The 24,984-nt window shown below is 42.3% G+C and overlaps 1 protein-coding gene across 5 annotated transcripts in view; it reads left to right on the forward strand.

Annotated features, from left to right (window-relative positions):
• The window catches only part of LOC129187007 (plasma membrane calcium-transporting ATPase 1-like), an 89,197-nt gene that overhangs the window by 54,552 nt on the left and 9,661 nt on the right, over window positions 1–24,984 (forward strand). For 3 of the 5 annotated variants that reach the window (XM_054785844.1, XM_054785843.1, XM_054785845.1), the window contains 14 exons: window positions 1,385–1,420; window positions 7,847–8,029; window positions 9,876–10,090; window positions 10,164–10,406; window positions 10,560–10,801; window positions 10,880–11,117; window positions 11,335–11,514; window positions 11,628–11,715; window positions 11,830–11,936; window positions 12,043–12,234; window positions 15,554–15,767; window positions 16,102–16,313; window positions 17,924–18,031; window positions 20,812–20,994. In XM_054785844.1, coding sequence (XP_054641819.1) covers window positions 1,385–1,420; window positions 7,847–8,029; window positions 9,876–10,090; window positions 10,164–10,406; window positions 10,560–10,801; window positions 10,880–11,117; window positions 11,335–11,514; window positions 11,628–11,715; window positions 11,830–11,936; window positions 12,043–12,234; window positions 15,554–15,767; window positions 16,102–16,313; window positions 17,924–18,031; window positions 20,812–20,994 — 2,441 coding nt within the window. The remainder of the gene's footprint in view (window positions 1–1,384; window positions 1,421–7,846; window positions 8,030–9,875; window positions 10,091–10,163; window positions 10,407–10,559; window positions 10,802–10,879; window positions 11,118–11,334; window positions 11,515–11,627; window positions 11,716–11,829; window positions 11,937–12,042; window positions 12,235–15,553; window positions 15,768–16,101; window positions 16,314–17,923; window positions 18,032–20,811; window positions 20,995–24,984) is intronic. The other 2 variants (XM_054785847.1, XM_054785848.1) reach the window with 1 other exon arrangement.

Below are 24,984 nucleotides of genomic sequence, written 5' to 3' on the forward strand. Positions count from 1 at the left end.
ATGAAGCCAAAACAACGGCCTTGTTTAAGTAACTGGCATCTGGCATATTTATTGGATTGTGATGTAACACCGATTGAAAATGTGAAACGGACCATCCTGTCTTGTTGCTTATGGAACTAAATGGAACAGAGAGCTGTGTGATGCTAACCAACTGGCTTGTGTGCTCGCTCTGCCAGTGCTTATGATTTGCTTGTGATCACGCTCTTTTACTCATGGACACTTGTTTTTATTTTTTTACTTCCTTTTCTGTCCGATCATTTGTTTTCTTGGCTAGCATTTGTCAGGCATTCATTGTAAAGTGGTTGAATGAACCAGCTCAGCGGAGAGAGACGCAAAGTTTATAATTTGGGCCTCCAGTCATGGAAAATCATTCAGATAGCAAATGAAGCTGAGCTGTCACAAGTTCAACTGAAAAAAATGATCCATTTATTTAAAAAATACTAATTAAAGTTTGAAATTGTAAACAAATGTACAGATTTATTAAATGCATTATGCATTTAAAAATGATCAAAGTCCCAACAATAAACACTGCAAAAAAAAACAAAAAACCCCAATGTAGGAACACATTACAACGCAATTTCCTCACCTTGGTATAATCTAAATAGTTCCCACATATGCTGGTGAACACACAGACTCAGACACTTATACATACGTGGGTTATTTTTAGGGCTGTCAAAAATAGTGCGTTAAGAGCGGTAACTAATTTGTTTGAGTAATTACTTGAAAAGTTTTTGCGTCATTAACGCATGCGCATCATGTCAAGCCACATCACTCTGTTATGAGATGTTATGAAAGAGCCACAGTAGCGTCCCCACAGAGTCACACAGTCTGCCGCTCTTTAATAACTTTACTCTGACCTGAACACATCAACAGCAGTGTGCAATTCCAACACCTTATATGTATCTCCAACTCACAAACACGTCTTGAGTCAATTCGTCCTGGGAACAACACTTCCTCATTGTCACTAGATGACAGCGTGCGTCCACTGAAACTCCGAAAATCAAAACAACACCGAACAGTGTGGAACATAATTACAAACAACATGTAACATATTTAAGAAAAGTTGTTGAATCATGCCAGGGACCACACGAACAACATGACCTAAAGTGTACAACTTCCGCAGTCATTCTAAAATTGTCAACATGAGTGAACCTGTAGTGATGAGTAATCTATTTTTACACTCTAAATTGCAGTTTTAAATGGAACAAAACTTGTAAAAGGATGTTGCCTTGTCTCTCTCTCTCTCTCCCCTAATTGGTCCATTCCTGCTGACAACACACACAGGCACAGCACACACACACCTGTTGGAACTTTGTGTTCTCCTCCAGTTTGATTTCTTTGATCCATCTTATCAGCATTCCGCCCTCTCTCTCTGTCCGAACAGGTAAAAAACAAGGACCCCCCGAAAATCGCAACAAAGGTAACCCCCTCCATTCATCCACCTGTCGCTCTGTCCCGCCCCATCCTTCCTCTTCCTCCCCCCCAATCCCTTCATCATCATCCTTATCATCGGCGCAGAGGCAGGAGGGGAGCGCTACTGTCCATCTCTCTCTCGGCTGTCAAAAGGGGGACGTTCTCTCGCCATGCTTTACCTGTCACAGGGTGCAACTCTCAACCAGCCACTGTCATGGTTACAACTGTGGACTTGTGGTTGTGTCTCAATCCTTAACCAGAAAACATTTGGTTTTGCCATTGTTTTCCTGCTTTCCCTAGAAGTGGGAAAATGTAGTGTGAGCACATCTTAGTCGGTCTAATACAGTGGAACCTCTGAAGTCCAACACAATCAGTTCAGGGATACTGGTTGACTTGCATGTTGTTGTAAACTATTTCTCTTATGTTCAAATAATTACTTAACACTTTGGCTATCATAAAATATTTAATTGTACAGGCAATGTGTTTAGTCACATTTTAGCTTTCTCATCTCACAAGAGTAAAAAGACGTGCAGCAGTGTCACTAGTATAAAAGAGTCTGATAACCGTGCTCCCAAGTGAGGATACATATGGTGATGTTGGAGTCTTGCTGCTTGGAATGTGAGGCTGTGCTCCAAAGTGTACACTTCCACGTCAGTGTGTATATTGTATATTAGGCATGCTCCAATCAGGGTTTTATGCTGCAGATTCCGATCATCCATTAGTGAGATCGGCCCGATACCGATCACATGGATTAACTGTACATTTTTTTAATTTATTTTTGAGTGCTATTGGCCAAGGTCGCGGTTCCAAGGGCCTTAGCAGGGGGGGTTCTTTTTCTGAAAGGATTTTTGTACTATTTGACACAAACCTGATTTTAATTGGATGCATGTTTGGGAGTAATACAAATACATGGGAAATAACTTTGTTCAATAATTTATTTTTTAGTTCAAAATAACAAAATTAACAGAATAAAATAATACAAATAAATATATTCATAGAATAGAAACCTGTCCTGCTTAACTGTAAACAGAATAAGTTCAGTGTCCAGGTTGCAGGGGTCTCCGACTTTCATCACTATTAGAGCTGTTAAACTGAGCTATTTGTGTTTTTATTTATGACTGGCGACATTGAAATTGTACAGTACATTATTTACCGAGCAGATCTCCACTCAAACAGTGTGGCTGTATTTTGTGGTCATTTGTCATTATATACAGGCATAGAGTCTGAATTTAACAGTTAGAATATAGTAATAAAAAACTACTGAAAGTTGAAGCAAATATTCTTTGACCCTTCGGTGACCCTACTCAAAATCACCTGTGAAAGGTTGGACACACAATGTTTTTATGTTCATTAAACAACGACACACAAATAGTGTTTTGAGGACAAGACATAAGTAGCAATATAAGAGAGCAAAATAGTTCAATGACACTTGAAAAAGTTAGTACGTACCCCATGAACGTGATATCCACTTTCCTGTGTGACAAAAACGAGCTCGAACTAACCGCATTGTTTGTTCTTTTTAAAAACAAAATGTCACATTTGGAGTCCAAAGACAAGAAACTAGGAAGATAACTCTAGCTAGCTAGTTAGCCGCCGCCAGTGACAGCCAGGCAAAGCGTATAAACAAAGATGCAAGAAAAGTCGAACAGCAGTAGGTTTGATAAGGGAGTGATCAAACACGCTGACATCGATTGGTGTAGCCTGTGTCAAGCTGTCAAACTGAAGCCAGTGAAGTTTTACAGACTGTCCTGTATTGCCGTGGGAATCAACACTAAAGTGCATCCCTTGTTGTCTCAGTACGGGTGTTGGCAACCCTACGTGACACAGTCCACATGTAGTGTTTGCCGCCGCACGCCGATTTTGATGTTGACGTTTTTGTGATCGGCTTTGAAATGCATTTATCGGCATATGCCAATCACGTGTTTTTTTGCGGAAATTGGCAGATACTAATTGGTGGTCAATCGATTACAGCATTTCTAATATATACACTACTTACTTCCTAAGGGCGTGGATTTTGCCAACGTAGTGTTGTCCCAAATCGATTGCTGTCGTCGTACACTCACCAGGAATGGCGATAGCAATATTTGTCTGCTTCCGCTTCTTCCTCTTCTCTCCTTTTTAATTGAAACCACTTTATTTAGTCCCTCCCCTTCCGCCGTGTAGCGATGGGTGGTTAGGCTCCATTGCCGCACACTCACCATTAGTGGTGTATTGAGTGCAACATTCGGGTACTGGCTTCGCACTGCATTTTGTCGTCTTTGTGAGTGTGAATGCACTTATTCACTCAAAATGCTAAGTGTACACTAAGTGTGGAAGTGCACGATTTGGAACACAGCCCTAGTCTGCTTACTTTGACCTCGCTTCCTGTCTATATTATATCTCTTCTCGTAACACCCCTTACTGACGCTCATCCTGAAGAAGTGTCACATAACAGCGGTTGTGTATTTCTCTGTAAAAATTCTGGTCCAAATCCCAAATATATGTCTGAACTTTAGAGGTTTTACTGTATGTGCTTCAGGCATTAACTGTCACAATGATCCATCAATTATTCATTGATTGAATACTTCTAGATGAATACAATATGAGATCTGATCTGAGAGAAGGCTTGTATGTTTGAAGTGTCTGAGGCACAAACATAAATTCACCTTTGACAATCTGTGGTGTTCAGTAAGTTGCTATGTCAAAATCAAGTGCAGCTTCAGTGCCTTTCCAACGTCAAGGTGTCAAAGCTGCCTGTTTGCGTGTCTTTATGATGTCATCACTGCTACCTCAAGAGCAAACCAGTCAAGCATTCCTCGTTGTCCAACTTCCTCTACAGGCTATTTCCACATGCACATGCACATGCACATGCACACGCACACACACACACACACACACACCTCCCATGGTGTGAGCATCTGCTGCAGGCAGAATGCTACTTGGCGTTTGTGTGAGCCCGCTTGTCCTCTCCACTGACTTCACATGAGACCACTTTTTTGTTTTCTTTTGAACCTCGTTTAGTGTCATTTGGACTTTGCTGCCTGTTTCTCATTGCAGCTGCAGGCGAACGTGACCTTGCGACATTGGGGGAATGAGATGCTTCATCAGGTTGAAATGTGGACCCCGAAAGCTGTTTATAGTCTAGCTCCTCTGACCCCTGGTGGTCAGAGTAGTAATTGCGGCAGTGTTAATTTTAGCGTTATTTCAGTGTTCAGTGTTAAGAATTATTCAGGGGTTTCAGAATAGCATAATATATTTTATTAACAATATATTTGTAAAGGGAAAAAAAATAACTGTTTATTATGACCTTAAAGATATGCACTCGTCTTTAAATTTCGAGGCTACGCTCTATCACAAAGACATAGTGATGATATGCAGCATTATACACCGCTCACTAGGTAAGTAATGTTACTGTAATATTCGGTGAGACACACAAGCACCAGACCTGAATGCTGGAACAACAGGCTTTCATTGCAGGTTTTAAAACTCAACTCTGAACCCATGACGTCGCTTCCTGTCCGCTCCGCTCCACCGGAGCACATTTACAGCAACACACACTGTCTCCTTATTCAAGTCTTAAATGGCTTATTGTCTGTTGTTATGTCTACTACATTGGGTAATACGAGTGTAAAGGTGACTGTAGGGGTGTTAGTTCATGTCTAGAGGGTTTACTAATGTTAAAAAACATATTTAGTAAGTTGGAGAAATAATGTTTGATTTGCGCTGTTTTGAATCCTCAAAATTATTATTTACTTTACTTTACAATTATTTGGGGGAAAATTACCCAAGAAATTATTTGCGATTTTGAGCTAAAAAAAAACAAACAAAAATACATTTCTTAAAAATTTGTTTCTCAAAAAATGTTTTGTAAAAAACTGTATATACTATTGTAACTATTGTATAGTTGTATATAGTATAGTAAAATGTATTGATCCTAGAGTATATTTGGAGGACACAATATTTCTGTTCTAAAAATCATAGCCATATTATTGCATGATTGAAATGGCGTACTTGAAAAAAATAGAAATGGGTTTATCATTTTGGATGTCAAAATGTATACTGTGAAAATGGCTAATTATAGGGGCGTTAAGAGATCTCATACAACATTACAATATTTCTCGTTTAGACACAAGATGTCTTGTGAGAACAGGGCAGCCAGAAGCCAATCAAACTGAACAATGGCATGGCTACTGTGAATGGTAATACACGTAATATGGATCTGGCAGTACGCGAGGCAGGATTTGGCCTGCACATTAAGTGCTTTACACACGCTGTAAACTTACCACAGTGTTCCTAGCGTCATTTGCTCGTGACGCGTGGCTCTTTTTTTCCGTCAGAAACAGCTGTCACCATGTTAATGTCCAAGCATAAGCTGTAGTAATTCTACATTTGAATAAAGTTACTTAAGATTTGTCAGATCAAAACACAATCGCTGCATAAGACTTCAAAACATGTGATTGTAGCATCTATTTCACTACCTCTGTTTTTTGGCACTCACAACATCATGGGAACTGTATTCTTTTAGTGTTAACATAAAAGTAATCTATTTCAATCTGCAATGTGTTTGACACGTGTCCTTACATAAATGATGAGTAGTAGCAGCTGCACCCGTCATTATTTCAACATTTTTCATTCTTAATTTTTGTTTTAATTTGTGGAAAAAAGTTCAACAGTTAAAAGCATCACCTCGTCATCCCAAGCCACGTCAGGCATTCAGTGAGTGTGTGAGTTGCACCCTGCTACAGTAGTGAGCTGTGGGCTGTTTGTGTCTTTCTTTGGTCGTGGTTCTTTTCAGGTTGTTGCTCAGGACTTGATGTTGTCTCGTTGAATTCCTTGCCTTCTATCTCGTTTCCTTTCCCGCTCAAGTCTCCTGCAGCCTCGTCTCCACAGCAGCCTTTTCTACCTCCTCCTGCCAAACACCTCCTCCACCACCACCACCACCACCACCACCACCACCACCCCCGTCCAGCTGTCGTGGTTCTGCATTGCTGTGGTTTTTCGGGTGGTCCTTTTTTGTTTTGTTGTCTGTTTGGTGACTTGCTGTCTTTTTGGAGTGTCCAAGCCCTGCCCCCCCCCCGCCCTCCCTACACACACACACACACGCACACACACTTTTGCCCACTGTGCGTTTAGTGCTGCGCTTGTTGGAAGTGTGTGTGTTTGGTTAGTTGTGTTGTTTCATGTTGTGTGTATAAAGCTTCACAACTTCTTGGTTTGAAAGTCACCCATCAGAACTTTCTGAGGCCGTTTGTTTCCATGCCATTTTTGAGCCTGAAAACGCGATTCAAACAACAATGTGCTGTTGTAGTCTTTTGGTTTATAACACTTCACCATCAAAGGGTACATTTGCTACACCACTCATGTGTCCAACGCAGTCACATGACTTAGATACGTCACATTTTAAAATACACTCGCTAAACCCTAGCTAAAAGACAATTTTAGGTAAGTAGTTTTAGTTAGGGTTTCTTTTCAAATTGACATCGCATACTTGGGGCGTGGCATGCACATTACAGTGTTCCCCGTAAATGAATCCTTTGTGAAACTGCAAGGCTTTAAAATTGTTTATTTTGGCATAAGCGTACACTAAATCAGACACTATAAATGTTGGACAAGCTGACATTTTCTGTGAGGATATTTGCAGCGTTGCTAAGCAAATGAGAAGAAATTATCCAAAGTGGTAGGTAGTGTGAGATTAGCAAAGGTTGCCGCTGCTTCCGCCCTGCCCGCATTTCTTTGCTGTAGAGAGACGACAAGCAGAGGTGCATGCTGGGAGAGCCAGATGAAATGCATCAGAAGAGCTCCACATGCAGATGATGAAGTGAAATGCAAATGCATACTTTGCTTATGCAAATGAAGAGCAGGCGGGCAGACCTCATGTCAGACTTCAGAGCTGCCAACTGAGCTCTGATGTTAAACACACAGACAACACGTGTGTGTGTGTGTGTGCGCGCGCGCATGGGAGTGTGTGTGTGTGTGTCTTTGTGTGTGGTTAAATGCTGTTTGTTGTCCACTGCTCTTGTGTGTTGGTGTGTGACGCTCTCCTCAGCTTATAGGGATTCTTCATGGCGTGATGATGAACTGATACTGATGTTCTGTGCCCTCAGTCAAAGGGCTGCCATGTTGACAGTAAAGAGTGGGGCAGGTCTTCTTTGAGGAGCAAACTGGTCCAAAACTTTTGGTCTTTCTTTGCGACTGCCTCTGTAACTTTTTCTCTGCCTCTCTGCCCTTCATCAAACCCTTCTCTCATCTCCCTGCCTCCTCTTTTCTTTCTTCTCATCCATTCATTCATCACCCTCTTCCCTCATAATGCCCCCGCCCCCTACATATTTATTGAAAAAAATGACCATCCTCCTCTCAAATGATTTCTCCTTCATCTTTTTTGCCTCATCTTCACCCAATGGCCTACTCCTTCTGCCATACACCCTCCTCCTTGTACCCCCTTATTCAACTTCAGCCAAGACCCAGGACGGCATCGCCCTCGAGATCCAGCCGCTGAAGAGCGAGGAGGCCGCCGAGTCAGAGGAGAAGGAGGAGAAGGAGGAGGCCAAGCCGGTCAAGAAGGTCAATGTACCCAAGAAGGAAAAGTCTGTGCTGCAGGGCAAACTGACCAGACTTGCTGTGCAGATTGGCAAGGCTGGTGAGCAACACACACGCACATACACTAACACACTCCTGAGCAATCAGTCTTACGTCACGAGTGTCCTCAAAGATAAAAAGATACTAAAACGGAGCATTAGAAATAAGTATTGAGTGTACCATCAGATCTTACACCCAATCTTTGATTTGTTGCCCTTTCGAATGTCCTTTTCTCTATAGAAATAAAGTGCAGCTTTTAATCATTTAACATAGTGCATTAAAAACGAAAAACTTTTAGTGCCTTAAAAACAGCCTGAAGACAGCTGTCCATGTTTCATAAAATAAAATTGTTGACAGTTATTCAGTACAGTGAGATCTTTGCATTGTGTAGCCGTACGTTTATCACATGGTTCTACTACCATAGTGAGTGAGGTCCGTGTGGGTCAATTTTCTCACTAAAGATTGTAAAAAAAAATAAAAATCCAAATGTCCACTGTTTGAAGACTCCCCAGCTTTGAGCCATCTGACCCCAGATCAGATTAGCAGCTAGTTTATGTTACTTCCTCGCTTAACCTTACCTGACTTCAGGTGGCCGCCAGGAAAACGGGCCTGTTCATTTAATAGCCCTCAAAGCAATCAGGCAGCAAGTGGTCACAATGCACTCACTTTTATTGGATGGATGTTTAACGGGGACGCAACTCATCCCGGAATTGACGCACTGTCGGCGTCATTTCAATCGACCTTAATACACCCGTGGGCTTTCAGAGTACAGAGGGGAGGAGATTGGGTTGAGGTGGCTCATTCATACGGCACCCATGTTTTGGGGCAATAATTAAAATGAGGGCCAAACCGTCAGAGCGGGTCTGACGGGGGAGATGAAGCAGAAAAACACCGCTGCACATTTTTACTCACCAGAAAGACCATATTTCACACATTTGAATTTGAAGTGACCTTGACCTTTTACCTTTTACTTGTAATCCCTGTCAAAAGTCAGAAACATGGTGAATATTACTTATCACAATGTTTTTGTGTTTTGAGATAAATAGGATTTTTTAATGTAATACTTCATCATATGAGGGTATATTGACAAAGCAGTACTTATCTCGGTCGTACTCATCAAGGCCTTTAATTTGATATATGACTCACCATGGTGTGTTTCAAATACATTTTTGACCTCATTACTAGGGAACTTTGACCTAGACGATCTCCTTAAGGCTACCATCAAAAACTTTCAGCTCGGCGGCTACATACCTACTATATGTTCGCCACGTTTGGAAAGGATCGGATAACACAATCTATAAAAATGTAAGGTTTTTTGTTTGACCATGATCTTTGACCTAGATCAGGGGTGCCCATTACGTCGATCGCGAAGGTGGTTTCGGTTGATCGCCTTTGTAGATGTCATATGACATCAGTCACCTGACATTAAGCTCCCCTCCTGATTCGCTCTTGCTACCCCGTGACAATGATGACCAGACGCCTCAAACAGCACACGGAGATGCAACTTTCATCTTTTCTTCTTCCGATTATACGGATAAACTAAGTCAGCGGTAAGATGCCTACATGTATAACAACAGTTATCCCTTAAATTGTGGAGTGGCTAGTTATGCAGGAAAAAAAAGTCCATTGTGTGATGGCTTTGCTTCGCGTCATGAACTCCACTATAGAAATGCGTGTTTTTCTACACTTCCATATAGTGAAAAAGTGCATGCACCCCTAATATACATGTACAATGTACATAAATACGCATATTTATAAATATGCTGAAAAAGTGTGAGTACCTGCGACCTAGACCTTTATGCTAGACCTTTATGCTCCTGTGAAACGTGATATAACCTCTGTGTTGAATATCACTGTGATAGAGTGGTCTTGAAACAAGACCTGACTTGTCTGCTCCATCCTGCCAGGTCTCATTATGTCAGCAGTGACAGTCATCATCCTCATCCTCTACTTTGTCATCGACACCTTTGGGATCAAGGGTCACACATGGACGGCCGACTGCACGCCAATCTACATTCAGTACTTTGTCAAGTTCTTCATTATTGGCGTGACTGTGCTGGTGGTGGCCGTTCCCGAGGGTCTGCCACTGGCCGTCACCATCTCACTGGCCTACTCTGTGAAGGTTAGCAGGCAAGGAGGCCGGGTGCATTTTGGGAGAGGTCATGCTTTACTTCACCGTTACTTTCGTTTTGTAGAAAATGATGAAGGACAACAACTTGGTGCGTCACCTGGACGCCTGCGAGACCATGGGCAATGCCACGGCCATCTGTTCCGACAAGACTGGCACACTGACCATGAACCGCATGACAGTGGTGCAGGCGTACATCGGCGACACGCATTATAAAACCGTACCGGAGCCAGACCTCATCAGACCAGGAACCCTGGAAATTATGGTCAACAGCATCTCCATCAACTCAGCCTACACCACCAAGATCCTGGTGAGCCTTTCAACCTCTGTCCAATAAGACTTGACAACAGTAACCATCGCCAACGTCTGTGTGCAGCCACAAGATGGGAGGAGCCCTGAGAATATTTAATGAAGAGAACGCAAAGAGGCAGTAAGTTATTGTTAATTTGCCATTCTCTCTCAGCCTCCAGAGAAAGAAGGTGGTCTCCCCCGTCACGTGGGCAACAAGACGGAGTGCGCTCTGCTGGGCCTGGTGCTGGAACTGAAGAGGGACTACCAGCCAATTAGAGAAGAGGTGCCTGAGGAGAAGCTCTATAAGGTCTACACCTTCAACTCCTCCCGCAAGTCCATGAGTACAGTGCTGAAGAACGCCGATGGAGGCTTCCGCATGTACAGCAAGGGAGCATCAGAGATCATCCTCAGGAAGTAAGAACGTGTCACAGATTTTTGATCAGGACAGAGGATGCTCGGATGCGACGCTATCTCCTCTTCTTCCAATCTCAGGTGCTCTCGTATCCTGGACGCTGACGGCCAGCCTCGTGTCTTCAAGCCAAAAGACAGAGATGAGATGGTGCGCAAGGTAATCGAGCCCATGGCCTGTGACGGCTTGAGGACCATCTGTGTGGCCTTCAGGGACTTTCCCGTTGAGGCGGGAGAGCCCAACTGGGATGTCGAGAATGAAATCCTCAACGAACTCACCTGCATCGCCGTGGTCGGTATTGAGGACCCCGTCAGACCTGAGGTATGGAGTCCAGTGTCATCGCAACCACTGAACACTTCATGTGCCTAAGCTCCATTAACATGGTGGGACACAGCTCCTAATCATTACATAGATAATGAAATATGTAAATCTTTTACATTAGAGGGACATGGCCATAACCATTAAATCTGATGTAAATAACTGTCAAATATGATATAAATAACCATTAAATATGATGCAAATGTGTCTTCTGCTGCAGGTACCTGCAGCTATCGCCAAGTGCCAGCGTGCAGGTATCACAGTGCGCATGGTTACAGGCGACAACATCAACACGGCCCGGGCCATTGCGACAAAGTGTGGCATCCTCCTCCCCAACGAGGACTTCCTTTGCCTGGAGGGCAAAGAGTTCAACCAGCAGATCAGGAACGATAAGGGCGAGGTAAGCTGTGAGCTACAATCATTTCAAGTGCTTTGAAATGTAAAAATAAATAAAAGAAATAAAATAGTTTTCACTCCAAATAATAAGCAATGCTTGTGATTTGTTTTTTCTAGGTGGAACAAGAGCGCCTCGACAAAGTTTGGCCCAAACTGCGTGTTCTGGCTCGTTCATCTCCAACAGACAAACACACGCTGGTCAAAGGTTAATTGCGTTGGCGTTATTAGCATGCAGAGCTGCTAAATGCTAATTAGCTTCAGTCACAGCCGCCTCCGCGCCTCCAAACCTGAACTTAATGTTTCCTTTTGTTGTGTTCAGGCATCATTGACAGCACGGTGGGCGAGACCCGCCAGGTGGTGGCAGTGACAGGAGATGGAACGAACGATGGCCCCGCCCTCAAGAAAGCTGATGTTGGCTTCGCCATGGTACTACTTCCCTGATTCGCCTTTTGCCCGCATCGCTGCTTCATGTCTATTTTAACAAAACAAAACGCGTCCATCATCTTATAGTTCTGCCTCTCCTTTCCGTCAGGGTATTGCTGGTACCGATGTGGCCAAAGAAGCGTCTGACATCATCCTGACAGACGACAACTTCACTAGCATCGTCAAAGCTGTCATGTGGGGCAGGAACGTCTACGACAGCATCTCCAAGTTCCTTCAGTTTCAGCTGACCGTCAATGTGGTCGCCGTCATTGTGGCCTTCACGGGTGCCTGCATCACGCAGGTAGGCTGGTGATAATGCCCTGTGCTGGCCCCTTGTCTTCATTTGTGCAGATTTTACACTGTAAAATGTGTAGGTACTCACCACTAATGAATCATCATGTAAGACAATAGATGAACAGATGGAATCAGTCACAGTGTAAAAGTTATATTTACGTTTCACTTTTGCTTCTCACAGCAACTATGGTGCGTTCAAGGACCGCAAAACACAGTATGAAATCCGGAAACTTAACGCTTGACAAAAGAATATTATCCATGAAGCATAGAGACAAACAAGTGGGCTTTTTTAACAGTGGTACATTTATGCTATACGTTCTACCTGTCATCACATATTTATACATTATTACCAACTTATGGTGAATAGAGATGTGTTTTCTGCCAAAAAAAAGGCCCATTTTCTGAGGGAGAAAAAAAAATGTTGACAAAAGATCTGCAAATTTGCAGGCTGTGAATGCAGTATATATATATATATATATATATATATATATATATATTGTAATTGCTAATTGCATAACCACAGCAGCATATTTACTAAAACTAGACTTTGTTGTAGGCATTGTTGTTGTTGTGTTAGCATGTTAGCTGGTCAAAGAGCTTCTGTCACGGCCATTGACCCCTTGACTTAAATTGAACTGATCGTTTCATTGCATCTTTTCTATTGTGAGCATTTATTAGCATGTGGACTTAAAGCGTGTGGTTTCATGTAACTTTGGAGGCATCACACAAATCAGATCAAGTGATTCCAGGCTGGCCAGCTTGGCGCCGCCAGGCATCAACACAGTTGTCTTCTCCTTTTTTTTTGTTTCATAATGTGACTCTAATCAGGAAAGTGAACTGGTGACACAATAAAAAAGGAACTTGCGGCTGTGTATTAATTGAAAGGCTCACAGCTGGCAGGACAGATAACTAGCTCATCTAGTGAGCAGCCAACACAAAGTAGGCTAAGATAGCGCCTGAAACCATGGCAACACGTCATCATCATAATCCTGAAATATAACTGGAACTCAGCGGGTCTGCAGTCCCTGCACTGATCATGCTTGGCTCGCTTTGTCAGCGGCCATCATTAAAGGAGGCTGAAGCGTTTCAAGTCTTTTTTTTTTTTCTTTTTTTTTTATTGTGTGAACACAAGCTGGAGCGTGTGTACATGTCAAGTTCTGCATCAACACGCACATCATGGTCGTACATCAGTGGAGATATGATCAACTGCTCTGCCTGCACTACTCAGTCATGCTGATAAAGACAATAATTACACTGAAAGAGAGCAGAGAGCTATTCATTTACGTAGTATCTGTTTATTATAACGTGTTTGCACTAATGGTTTGACCCTCATGTAGCTGTACTGTTCTGCACCACTGCAAACTGTAACCACGATAATAAACTGTTTCAAAGTAAGTCCCCATAGGAAATAATGCAAATAGGATTTACCATAATTAAAAGTGTACAAGCCACTACTTTTTTGTCACGCTTTGAACACTGTGGCTTGTACAGTGATGCGGATCATTTATGGCTAAAAACTGCATTTCCCGTGATGCTTACAGTGCCTCTTCAGGAAGTAGTGACTTCTTTTTTTTTTTTGCATAGTAGAAATTTCTATTGAAATCAATAACATTACATTCAAAAACAAGAAGTACAAATAACAAATGACAAGGGAATAGAAAGAAATGGAATATACATAAAGTATAGAGCAACAAAAATAAACAAATTGTTTACATTTAGGCACAACGCTAAGGGTTTTCCATGAGTCTAAAGTCCTTTACCATCTTGAGGAGTTTCACAGCAGTCTTTCTTTTCATGTGTTTCAGTGAAGAAAAGAAGGGGCACAGTTCCTTGTGGAACGCGATAAAGTTTGGTTTAGTCTTGAGGAATCTATTTTTGTGTATAAAAAAAAAACTTCCCTAAAACGACAATAGAGTTGATTACCAGATCATGCTAAATGTTTTTTTCAACGAAACCATACATAACATTTTCCAATTTAAAGTCTGGAATATGAATATGTTTAGATAACCAATGATGTGGATCCTCCCAAAAGGCATTAGTGTACATACAGTTTACATAAAACATGAGCAGAAGGGTATATTCCATTGAGAACCTTAAAATGAGTCTCTTTGGCTTTTGGTGTAATGGGAAGTAGTCACATGGACGAGTGAAGTGGATTTTAATTAGGGTTGGGCGATATGGACCTTAGCATGTATCACAATATATTTGGGATGTATCACGATATGACGATATAATTCAATTCAGCTGAGTCTTCTATAAAAAGCTGCAAAACGTAACCCATATCATTCAAACTAATTCAATTAAAAGTAAGCTTACCACACAGCATTAGATCCACTGGCAGTAGTTACACACACTTGTTTCTTCTCAAGTCCCAATCCTGGTGAAACTCCTTCAACCTGCGTGTTCCTCTGGGGAAAAACTTGTCTGGAGACAGGACAACGTCAAAGTCCAGTCGCTGGTTATGTAGTGGACCGTGAGGCTAATATAAAGTTTGGTTGAGTCGCTCGGCTACATGTCTGTGCTCCAGATATCGAAACCAAACCACTTCCATATTACAAAGGGACCTCCTTGTTAGCAACAAATTCTCCGTCTATAGTCTCCGCTTCTCCTCCGCCCTCAGCCATGCTGATTTTCTCTCTTTTCGTGTTTTGTTGTTTGCTCTGCTTTCTCCGCCACCGCTGGACCATGCTGGTGGTAGAAGTTAGGCACCAATGCGTTAATACAAAAAACACGTCATCAACTCTGCTTTTTTTCCATTTGGAATTATCATTTATACGGGTATAAGTCATTTTCTTATCATTGAGAGAATTTACTGGTATATAAAAATTAAGATGTGGACACTTGCGGCGTACAGACAGGTGCGGCGTACTTATTTACAAATCCTTTTTTTCCTCTTTAAATTTAGTGGGTGCGGCTAATATACCGGTGCGCTCTATTACTGTAATCTGTTCCTGGTCAACCTGTGAATCATAAAACCTTTAACTGTAGAGGAAATGTTTTAAGTCACATTTTAACATTCTTAACTAGAGATGGGAAAAATAATCAGTTAATTGGCTGTGGAGAATGTATTGATTGTGTGAAATTCATGGTTGATTTGATCACATTTTGGAGTGATTGAGGCCAAATGGAGTGCACTTCTTGGCTGCAACCAGCAGAGGCACTGTTCAGTCAGTCTTAACTAGTTTGCTGTTTGAAACATGACACTATGTCATTGTGACTTCCCTCTCTCTATACATATACATATCTATACATTTTATATATATATATATATATATATATATAAAATCAGAGGTATCAAGGTGAGAATGTATTGTGTTGTGCTGCAGGACTCCCCTCTGAAGGCTGTCCAGATGTTGTGGGTCAACCTCATCATGGACACGCTGGCGTCGCTGGCACTGGCCACCGAGCCGCCCACGGAATCTCTGTTGCTACGGAAACCGTACGGCCGTAACAAGCCCCTCATCTCCAGGACCATGATGAAAAACATCCTGGGCCACGCCGTGTACCAGCTCGTCATCATCTTCACCCTCTTGTTTGCTGGTCAGATAAACTTTGCTTTAAAAAAAAAAAAAGTCTGGAATTGCTCTGTACTTAATTTTTTGTGACGTCATCCACACTTGGGAGATATGTAGTTGTATACATAGCGGTTGTCTGATTCCATACATTTCTCGATGTATTTATTGCATGGGTGTAACAGTAAGTGTATTCGTAATATGATTTTTCGGAGAACATTCGGCTTGGTACACAAAAGCTAAGCAGTTTTACGTTTTTCATAATAACCAAACTCTGACCTTAAAAACGGAGGTAGGCACCGAACTGTGCTCATGGCGTACCACACCCCTAATTTATTGTCATCACTTCCTCCTCTGGTCAGGCGAGAAATTCTTCGACATCGACAGCGGGCGTAACGCTCCCTTGCACTCACCACCATCGGAGCACTACACCATCGTCTTCAATGTCTTCGTCATGATGCAGCTCTTCAACGAGATCAACGCCAGGAAGATCCACGGCGAAAGGAACGTCTTTGAGGGTGTCTACAGGAACCCAATCTTCTGCAGCGTTGTGCTAGGAACCTTCGCCCTGCAGGTAAACCTCACCATTCACTCTTCTCTTGTAGATGGTGAAGATGTGGACAGGCAGGAAGTCATGTGGGGGGACACAGTGGTGGTGAGATTACAATTAATTACGTTAAGTAAATGTATAAAGAATTTGAACTAAAGCTACCATAGAACACATCAACGACAAACAAAACAGTACAACAGAATAAATGCTATTATTTTTAATGCTTTAAAGCCCTAAAACACAATTCAGAATATCTCCAAACACTAAAAACATCATTCCCAGCAAAAGGACAATACAGTGGAACCCTTTTCCCATAGGAAATAACAAAGGAGATTAATCTGTTCCAGGGTCAAGCTGTCTCTGAACAGGTCATGTTCCATCAGTCATATTATAACATTCTGAAAAATTGTAACAAAAAAAGTTAACGGCTGCATAATAAACCTAAATTAAAGTAAAACTACCATCGTCACTCAATGACGCCTGACAGACACTTAATGGGGAGGTTACAGGAAGGTGGTTGCCAGCTGATACTGTCACCTGGTGAGCTTTTACGGGTACTGCTGGTGTTCCATAGTGCATAATAGTGTGCGGTTGCCCCTCGCTATGTCGCAGCTCAAACGTCACACACTCACTCCGTTGCGTTTTTTCAAAAATCTATTAATTGATAAACGATTGCTGTTTTGTGTTTGACTTTGGCCTATTTTTAGCCAAAAAACCTTGAAAGACAAGCTACTTGTATATGTAGTATTCTGGTCACTAGGCATCAATAATGTTACACTGAGACATGACATTACATTACATTACCTTAACACTGCATGTAGTCAGCCATAGCATATCCGACATGACAGAGCACGTGTCAAACTCGTGCCACGGAGGGCCGAGGCACTGCAGGTTTTCTCTCCAACAGTTTCTCCGGCAGGTGATTTAATTGATGAGCTCTTCCTCCCTGAAATTGAAGGAGGTGTTGATCATTAAAATCACCGACTTTAGTGACCGGCTGGAAAGAAAACCTTCAGTGTCTCAGCCCTCCAAGGCACGAGTTTGACACCCTTGTATATAAAGTGAAAGTGATAAAGTTCTCCTCCCACTCTGTGTGGAAGTGGTATGTTTGTGGCTTCTTACTGTGTCGTCCTTCCCCACTTCATTTGAAACACTTTCTTACGTTTAGAATAAGTAAATTGGAGAGGCTTACTAGTTAGTTCGGTAGCTTGAATTACTAGCGGCACGCGGTCTCTCCGTAGCCTGTACAATGTGGTATAAACAAAGAATAATATGTAATAGTAATGTAAAGGTGACTATAGGGGTGTTTTATCATGTCTTCAGGGCTCTAATAATGTTTAAAACCATATTTATGAAGTCATAAGCAAGTTTTCTGTGTTCTAACTAAATAAGGAATTCTACTTAGCTGAAATTCACTTATCGCGGTTGGGTTTGGAACCGCAATAAACGAGAGACGACTATTTATGTTAGCATCTGCTTGTAAAAGTATTTTGTGTTTAGAATTGATACTCAATGAAGTGTGTAGCTCAAGTTGTACTGAAAAGCATTGTCGTTCCATTTGATGTTCCATGGGTGTCATCACACTGTGTGCATGCTGAGCTGATGGTCACTGACATGTTTCTCTGACTCCTCAGATCATCATCGTTCAGTTTGGTGGGAAGCCGTTCTCTTGCACAGCTCTGACCATCGACCAGTGGCTGTGGTGTGTCTTCATTGGCGTGGGGGAGCTGCTGTGGGGACAGGTGAGAGCCCACGCACTTCCGCACCTTTTATAGCCTATGTAACACGTGTACTTGTACCAACGCATCAATGAGGAAACCAAAAGCGTCAAACTGTTGCATGTCACGGTGGTGCCGCTGCAGTGTTGCCATCCCAACCATCACCATGGTAATGAGCTCAGTACATGAAAGCAGCGCGACGCCCGCGAGGGTTGAAGGGGGCGGAGAGTTTGCGATGAACCCGTCGTGTGGGTCCCTCTGTGAATACACACAAACACGCCGTGGCACACATGAACACTAGCAGGCTTAGCAGTGTATAGAAGTGAAGCTTTAGCAGACCGCTGGGTTCACGTGGAGGACACACACTGAAGATGCTGACTGACAAAGCGGGAGTCATCTTCCAGGTAGAAGCTTGCGGATGTGCAGCCACAGGAGGGGTCTGAACGTGATCCACGCACGCCCCATTGCAACAGTATTACGCTCTGATGTAGTTTCCTTCACCCAAATACTGATACATCAGTATCACATTTTAAGCTTTCATGTGGCGACCCTGTGCCAAATGCTGCCCAACAATGACATCAAACTGGCCCGTAATTTGTGCAGCAGATTCGGAAAACAGCAGAGCACTCCTGTTATATAGAGGATTTTTTGACTAGCGTTTTTTTTTTGTTTTTTTTTTTTGTAGTAGGTCTTTCAAAACAAGAGTTTGATCCTGTCATACAGAGGATCAGAGGACATACTGTGGTTGTTCTGTTTTCTTTTCATTATTACTAGCTTATTATAACTATGTATTTGGTGACCTTTTATGATATTGCAGTAACTTGCATTGACATTATATGCAATTAAAAAATAATAGCGAAGTCTTTGTTGAATAGCTTTGTTCGTGACCACCTGCCCACAAGGGATGGGCAATATGGCCAAAATCCATTTTGCGATATACATCGCAGCTTCTTGCGATAACGATATATATCCCTCACAGTATAATTGCTCTGTGTAGTTGTTGTATTATTCTCTCTTTAGACTCGTATTAATCTACTTGCTCATTTCCTGTCCGTAGGTGGTTAATTTTCTCTTCAACATAGTTCCAGCTGGTCTTGTGTTAAAATGTACTGCACACTCCTGTTTTCGCTACTTTACATTGAAGCCAGTTTAGCGGTTAGCATGTCTTCACTGTCTTAACTTTGTTATTCCTCGACCTCTTAATCATACTTGTAACAAATGTAGTTTACGTGCCATGTAGGAGAGGATTAGTAACTAAGAGGAGCGGCTCCGCACATACTTTACGTTACATTTACGACTTGTTGCGGCTTTGTCGTTCTCAATTTTGCAGGGCACAGCTAGGTTGCATCATCAACATGCATAATGGCGATAAGGGCACAGGAATGGAAATCTCCTAGTCTCCTAACCGCGAACCACACAGATACAATTTGCTACACAAAACTGCACAGAAAAATGTGTGGTTTATCATTTCATCGTCCACAATCCTTATGTGAAACACGTCTTTATCTTTTCTGTGTGTTCTACGGAGAGAAAAACAGTTAGCATGAGGGAGCTAACAATGCACGTCATGGGGACACACCTATTTCAACTATAAACCCCTCTAAAAAGCATGCATTCACAGGTACATTCGTTATAACATGCAATCTTACCATATTTTGCCGTATTTTGATGATTTTAAACATACCAGAAATTCCTTCCTGGGCGCATTGATTTCACATCTAGTGCTACTTCCGTCAACAACAGCGGCGTGTCAAGCGCGTGTCTGTTACTACTAATCATGGCCAACTTTGTGAGAGACGCCGACGACTACTTTTTGGACAAATGAGGACCCGGAACCTTATCTTTTTGAGCCTGACTATACGGAGGATGAGCTACAGGTTTTAGAAGCTGAGCCCGCGAGAAGAGAGCGTGAAACTTCCTAGCAGATGGGGGGCAAGTTATGACTTGGTGGTGTAAATGCGGAGCCCGCCAAACCATGCCGACAGAAATGTGGTGTGGCATACAGTGTTACCTTTGATGGAAAGGCTTCGTGTGTATGGCGAGGAGGACATTGCTCCAAGAGATTGCATCACAACGAACGAAGAATTGTTAGCGCTAGTGATAGAAACTATTTTCCACCTACCCAAAATAAACTGGAAAAGATGCCCCAGACGGACAACTGTCCATCGAGTAAGTCACCATGGTATTGGTTCTGATACATGGAGCAGATAGCACAAGATATCCCAACGCAGTCCGTCTAGCTGTGTAAAGAAAACATGGAACTTAGGCTGATATTTACAGATAATTTGGTTGTTTATTCGTAGTTGTTCATATGCTTGTTCTTGTTTCCTAGTTAGTACAGATCGTGTCAGATGGTGTCTATCGGATTGCTTTGGAGTGGGCTCGCTACCTCTGGGTAGTGCTGTGAGGCGCTGCGTCACTACGCAAGAAAAATAGTTCTTCGTGTTAGCTGCTACAATTACAATGTCATTGTAGTTTGGTTTATATACAGGTCAGTTGTGTAAATAGGACATTGTTGGTGTTTTGGGAGGTTTTTTCAGGGCTTTATAGTTGAAATATGCGTGTCCCGTTACTTGCATTGTTATCTGGCACATTCTTGCTGGTTTTAGCTGTTTTTCTCTCTTTAGAACGCGCAGAAAAGAGAGAGACGTGTGGTGATGTTTGACATAAGGATTGTGGATGATGGGCAACATTTTTAAAAAAGTATAGTTTTCCTTTAAGTCTAACCAAGGGGTGTAATGGAAGTGATGATGTCGTCTCCTTATAGTGATGTCATCTTCTTTTAACCCTCCGTCCCTCCTCAGCTGATTTCGGCCATCCCCACCCACCACCTGAAGTTCCTCAAGGAGGCAGGTCACGGCATCACCAAGGAGGAGATTCCGGAAGAGGAGCTGACTGAGGACGCAGACGAGATCGACCACGCCGAGATGGAGCTGAGGAGGGGCCAGATCCTCTGGTTCAGAGGTCTGAACCGCATCCAGACCCAGGTGCGAAGGCCACGTGTCCTACTTAAACACGACTTGCTTTATCAGCTGTTTTTGAGACTGTAGTTGATGCAAAGGTTGAGTGTCCCCTGAAGCTTTTTGGTAAAGTCTTGATGCATATGCACTAGATTTTAAAGTCAAAGACCACCACGGCTGCAGGAAACTGGTGTGCGACTGCGTCTTCATGTGCATCGTTTATGCTGTTCAAGTCTGTGTGTGCGTGTGTAAATGCAGTGAGTGGTGCTAAAAGACATGTTCACTTCATTTCACACTGCACTGCATTGCAAAACAACTTAGTGGACATTTTCATTCAGTCTTCACTCAGCATAGGAGACAAGTGTGTGCTTGTAGGTGTGGGTATGTGTGTGTGTGCTTTTGTGTGTGGGTATGTGTGTGTGTGTTCCTCCTACAGGATTTATTAACACTCACTGAGCATTAGCATGTCCACCGCCAGTCCCATTCAGTCCCGATGGGCTTCATTAGCCTCAATGCTAACCCTCCTACACACCTACAATAACAGCAGAAGAAGCAGCAGCAGCAGCAGCCTGCGCTGTCACACACACACACACAGTATAATGGGAGATCAGGTATTTTAGCCCTTTTATTGACTAACTAGTATACAGTGGAACCTCAGAAGTCAAATACCCGCAGGTTGCACAATTAACCAAAGGTTTTAGGAAAATTACGCTCTAAATCGCAAAAAAAAAATGTAACTTTCCCGCAGGCTGTCAGCAAATCACACATGACCACATCAAATGATTAACTGCATGTATGTTTTTCTGTTTTGCAAGACTTATTCCCATAAAAGAATATTTCACATGAACATATTAATGAATTAAGAGACTGTTTATGGTTAACAGTGTAACTTTTTTGTTTTTTTTACACTTGTATGACAGTTAAGAATGTTAAAAGAAATATTCCAAAGAAATCGTCAGTCAAGCCGATTTCGTTCCACCTTTGAGGTTCCACTGTAGTTACTAGAGCTAATGTTTGACTTGTTGTCAGGTTCTTCTTTAACGAAGTATTCATGAATGAGTACCAAGTTAAATAGAACAGAACAGAAGCAGGTTGATGGCGCCCTGGAAGCCGGAAGTGTTGCAGCAGACCTCCATGGAGGCTTTGCTACCTTCAGGCATCCTGTGGAAGGAAAGTAGGCGCTGTCACAGTGCCACGGTGTTTTCTCTCATTTCTTTGTATCTGGAATATCGTCCTCACGGGAAGGAGTGGAGCTGGGGAGGACAGGAGGGGGGAAGCCGGCGACAAAAAGGCTGCGAGCTAATTAGCTTCTTATCGCTCCACGCTCCTCTTCCTGTCCTCCTCTTAATCCTGACGGCCAGCGTGCTACACTGTGAGCTATAATTGCTACAAACTGCACCTCGCTGTCCACAGCTTATCAGTCATTCCGAGTGACACATTTTCTCAAAGTGCTTTCAGTGCTTTGTGCGGTCTTCCATGTCATCCTTCATTCCTCGCCTTCTATCAGACCTTCTTCCACACTTGCACTCTTTGTCCTATGCTAACTTAATCACATTTGTTGTCTCTCTTTGTGCTTCTTTCTCCCTCATCTCCTCACTCTTAATCACATTGTCTCTTCCATCATCATCCCTCTACTGTATGCCAAATACACATAGATAGATGCATTCACAGCGCATATCATTAAGTACTCCTGCCAATGACATCCATTACAATGCAGTGGTTCCCAAACTTTTCACAGTCGCCCTTCAGACATTTGACTTGAAGCCATGTACCCCCTACTCCCGCCCAAAACATAAACTATTATAGTAAGTAAGTAATTCTGGTTCAGAAATGTGTATTTTGCGTGGTCAAATGTGGTAGTTTCACCTGAGGACTGATAAATAAACATTGGTCCTACATATATTTTATTTCAGCCAGATGTTGGGATCCTTCCACCCGAATGGGTTGAACTTGAGTTACACTTTAGTCCAGTTGCAGTTAGGGTTGGGCATCATTTGAATGTGAGGGATTCCAATTTCCATTCCTCGTTTCAATTCTGGTTCCTAACGATTCTCGATTCCGATTTTTTTCAGAGGTAGGGTCATAAATGTTTGCGTGGTTATATGAGGGCTCGTGGATTAAATGTCTGAATGTCGCCATGATTTTTTTTTTAATTATATATATTTTTTATGAATTACTGTACTATGAATTTTTCACAGGGCTATTTTCAACCAGCATACTTGAATAAATATCAAAGCATTGAACTTGAACGTACAGTAAATGTTTTGAAGTCTCTTTCCATAGCACTATATAGCAGTTCACAAATGATTTTTGTTTTTGAAAACCTCATGAAAAAACATTGACACGTATCCTGTTGTTTACGTGTTGGACTTATGATGCAGAATAGACAAAGTGTAACTCAACCTTGTTACTGAGTTCCTACTAACCTGCGTGCAGAATATCAAACAAGTACGGTGAATGGAGTAGCACTTAGCGCGGGGTCTGGTCAACTTCCTGGCTAAAGCTAGCGTTGATGTCAGGTCGTTGTCTGTCTGTGAAAAAGTACACAGCCTTACGTTTCCTGGATAATTGAGTTGGCCACCGTATTCACAATATAAAGCATAATTTGTTTGCTGCTTCACTGTTGGCGTAAGATCGATGTAATTTATTGTTTTACTTACCTGACTGGTTGGAAGAGGTTTGGCGAAGCGCATCAAAAACAGGGCACTATGTACACCGTGAATCCGGAGGTGTTTAATCATGTTAGTGTTGCACCCTCCTTTGCATGATATGATGGCGTTGCAAATGTTGCACTGCGCCGACCGTTAATTTTTTTGCAGAATTTCATCCAAACGTTCGAGCGCCGTCGCACACTGTCCGTGTTTGAAATGGACGAACGCAAACGCTTCCTGCTGCTGCTTCTTCGTTGGGGTTCACTGGATTCTTCTTCATTGGTGTTATGCGGCCATTATTTCCGGCCGAGCTGGTCGATCACGGAACGTAGGAATTGGAATTTGAAAAAATGTACAATTCCGGGAGAATCGGAATGTTAGTCCAGATTCCCATCGACTGTCGATGCCCTACCCTACTTGCAATTGCTATGATTTAATTCTGCATATTAATTTGTTACAAAATTGAAAGGGAAAGTTTCACAGACATGACAAAGTAGCATCCAAAGTACAAAAATACATACGAGCAGCGAGAGAGCCTCATTTTTGTGGGAATCCCCACTCTCTCATCCTGACACGCACATACCTTGACATGTTTTCACAATGCGGGGATTGGAACTTCAAGATTAATTCATTCAGACAATATACTCTCTTCCGGTCCCTGTCTATGTCCCTTGTCCCTTATTTTCAAATCCAAATGTTAACAGGTAAGGGTTAAATTGTCTGTCTACACAGAGGATGGCGTAAGAATAATGGTTCTTAACATTTTTTTACTCTGGGCCAGGCCTGGACTCATCGCTAGCAATAGTGCCAAGGAGATGCCAGAGCTTGAGAACCCTTCTCCATTGTTAAAGTCTCCTGTTTGGGAACAGCAGTTTTTTTCATTTAAAAGTCACTAAAGCTGTTTACACAAAAGTGAAGCAGTTTTTCATTTTGTTCCCTTACTGTACTGAAAATGAGCCAAACCATGACCTTTTAAAACCGAGCTACGTACCGAAAAGTGAACATGGCATACCGTTATATCCCTAGCGAAAAGAGAACATGAAGTCCTCAAATCGCAGTGGAAAAGATCATGGATTCTTATTAGTTCTCAAATGTTGATGAGAGAAAAAAGTCCTCTTCCTGCATTTTTATCCAGGTTTGCACCGAAATGTAACCATTTCATTCAAATCGCTTTTGTGTTTTTTTGCGGAATCCTGCGAACTCACAAATAAAGAGACCAAGAAATGCTGATCAAAACAATATAACAGATGTAATGATGTGCTTTTTCAGTTATATTAAATTAGCAATATGTTTGTTAGTGTGCTTATTGTACTGCTGTACAAAAATGTTATTCATGCAGCTCTTCCATTTGATATCAATATTGGGT

This window comes from Dunckerocampus dactyliophorus, chromosome 8 (genome assembly GCF_027744805.1).
Source record: "Dunckerocampus dactyliophorus isolate RoL2022-P2 chromosome 8, RoL_Ddac_1.1, whole genome shotgun sequence".
In the NCBI taxonomy this organism is placed as follows: domain Eukaryota; kingdom Metazoa; phylum Chordata; class Actinopteri; order Syngnathiformes; family Syngnathidae; genus Dunckerocampus; species Dunckerocampus dactyliophorus.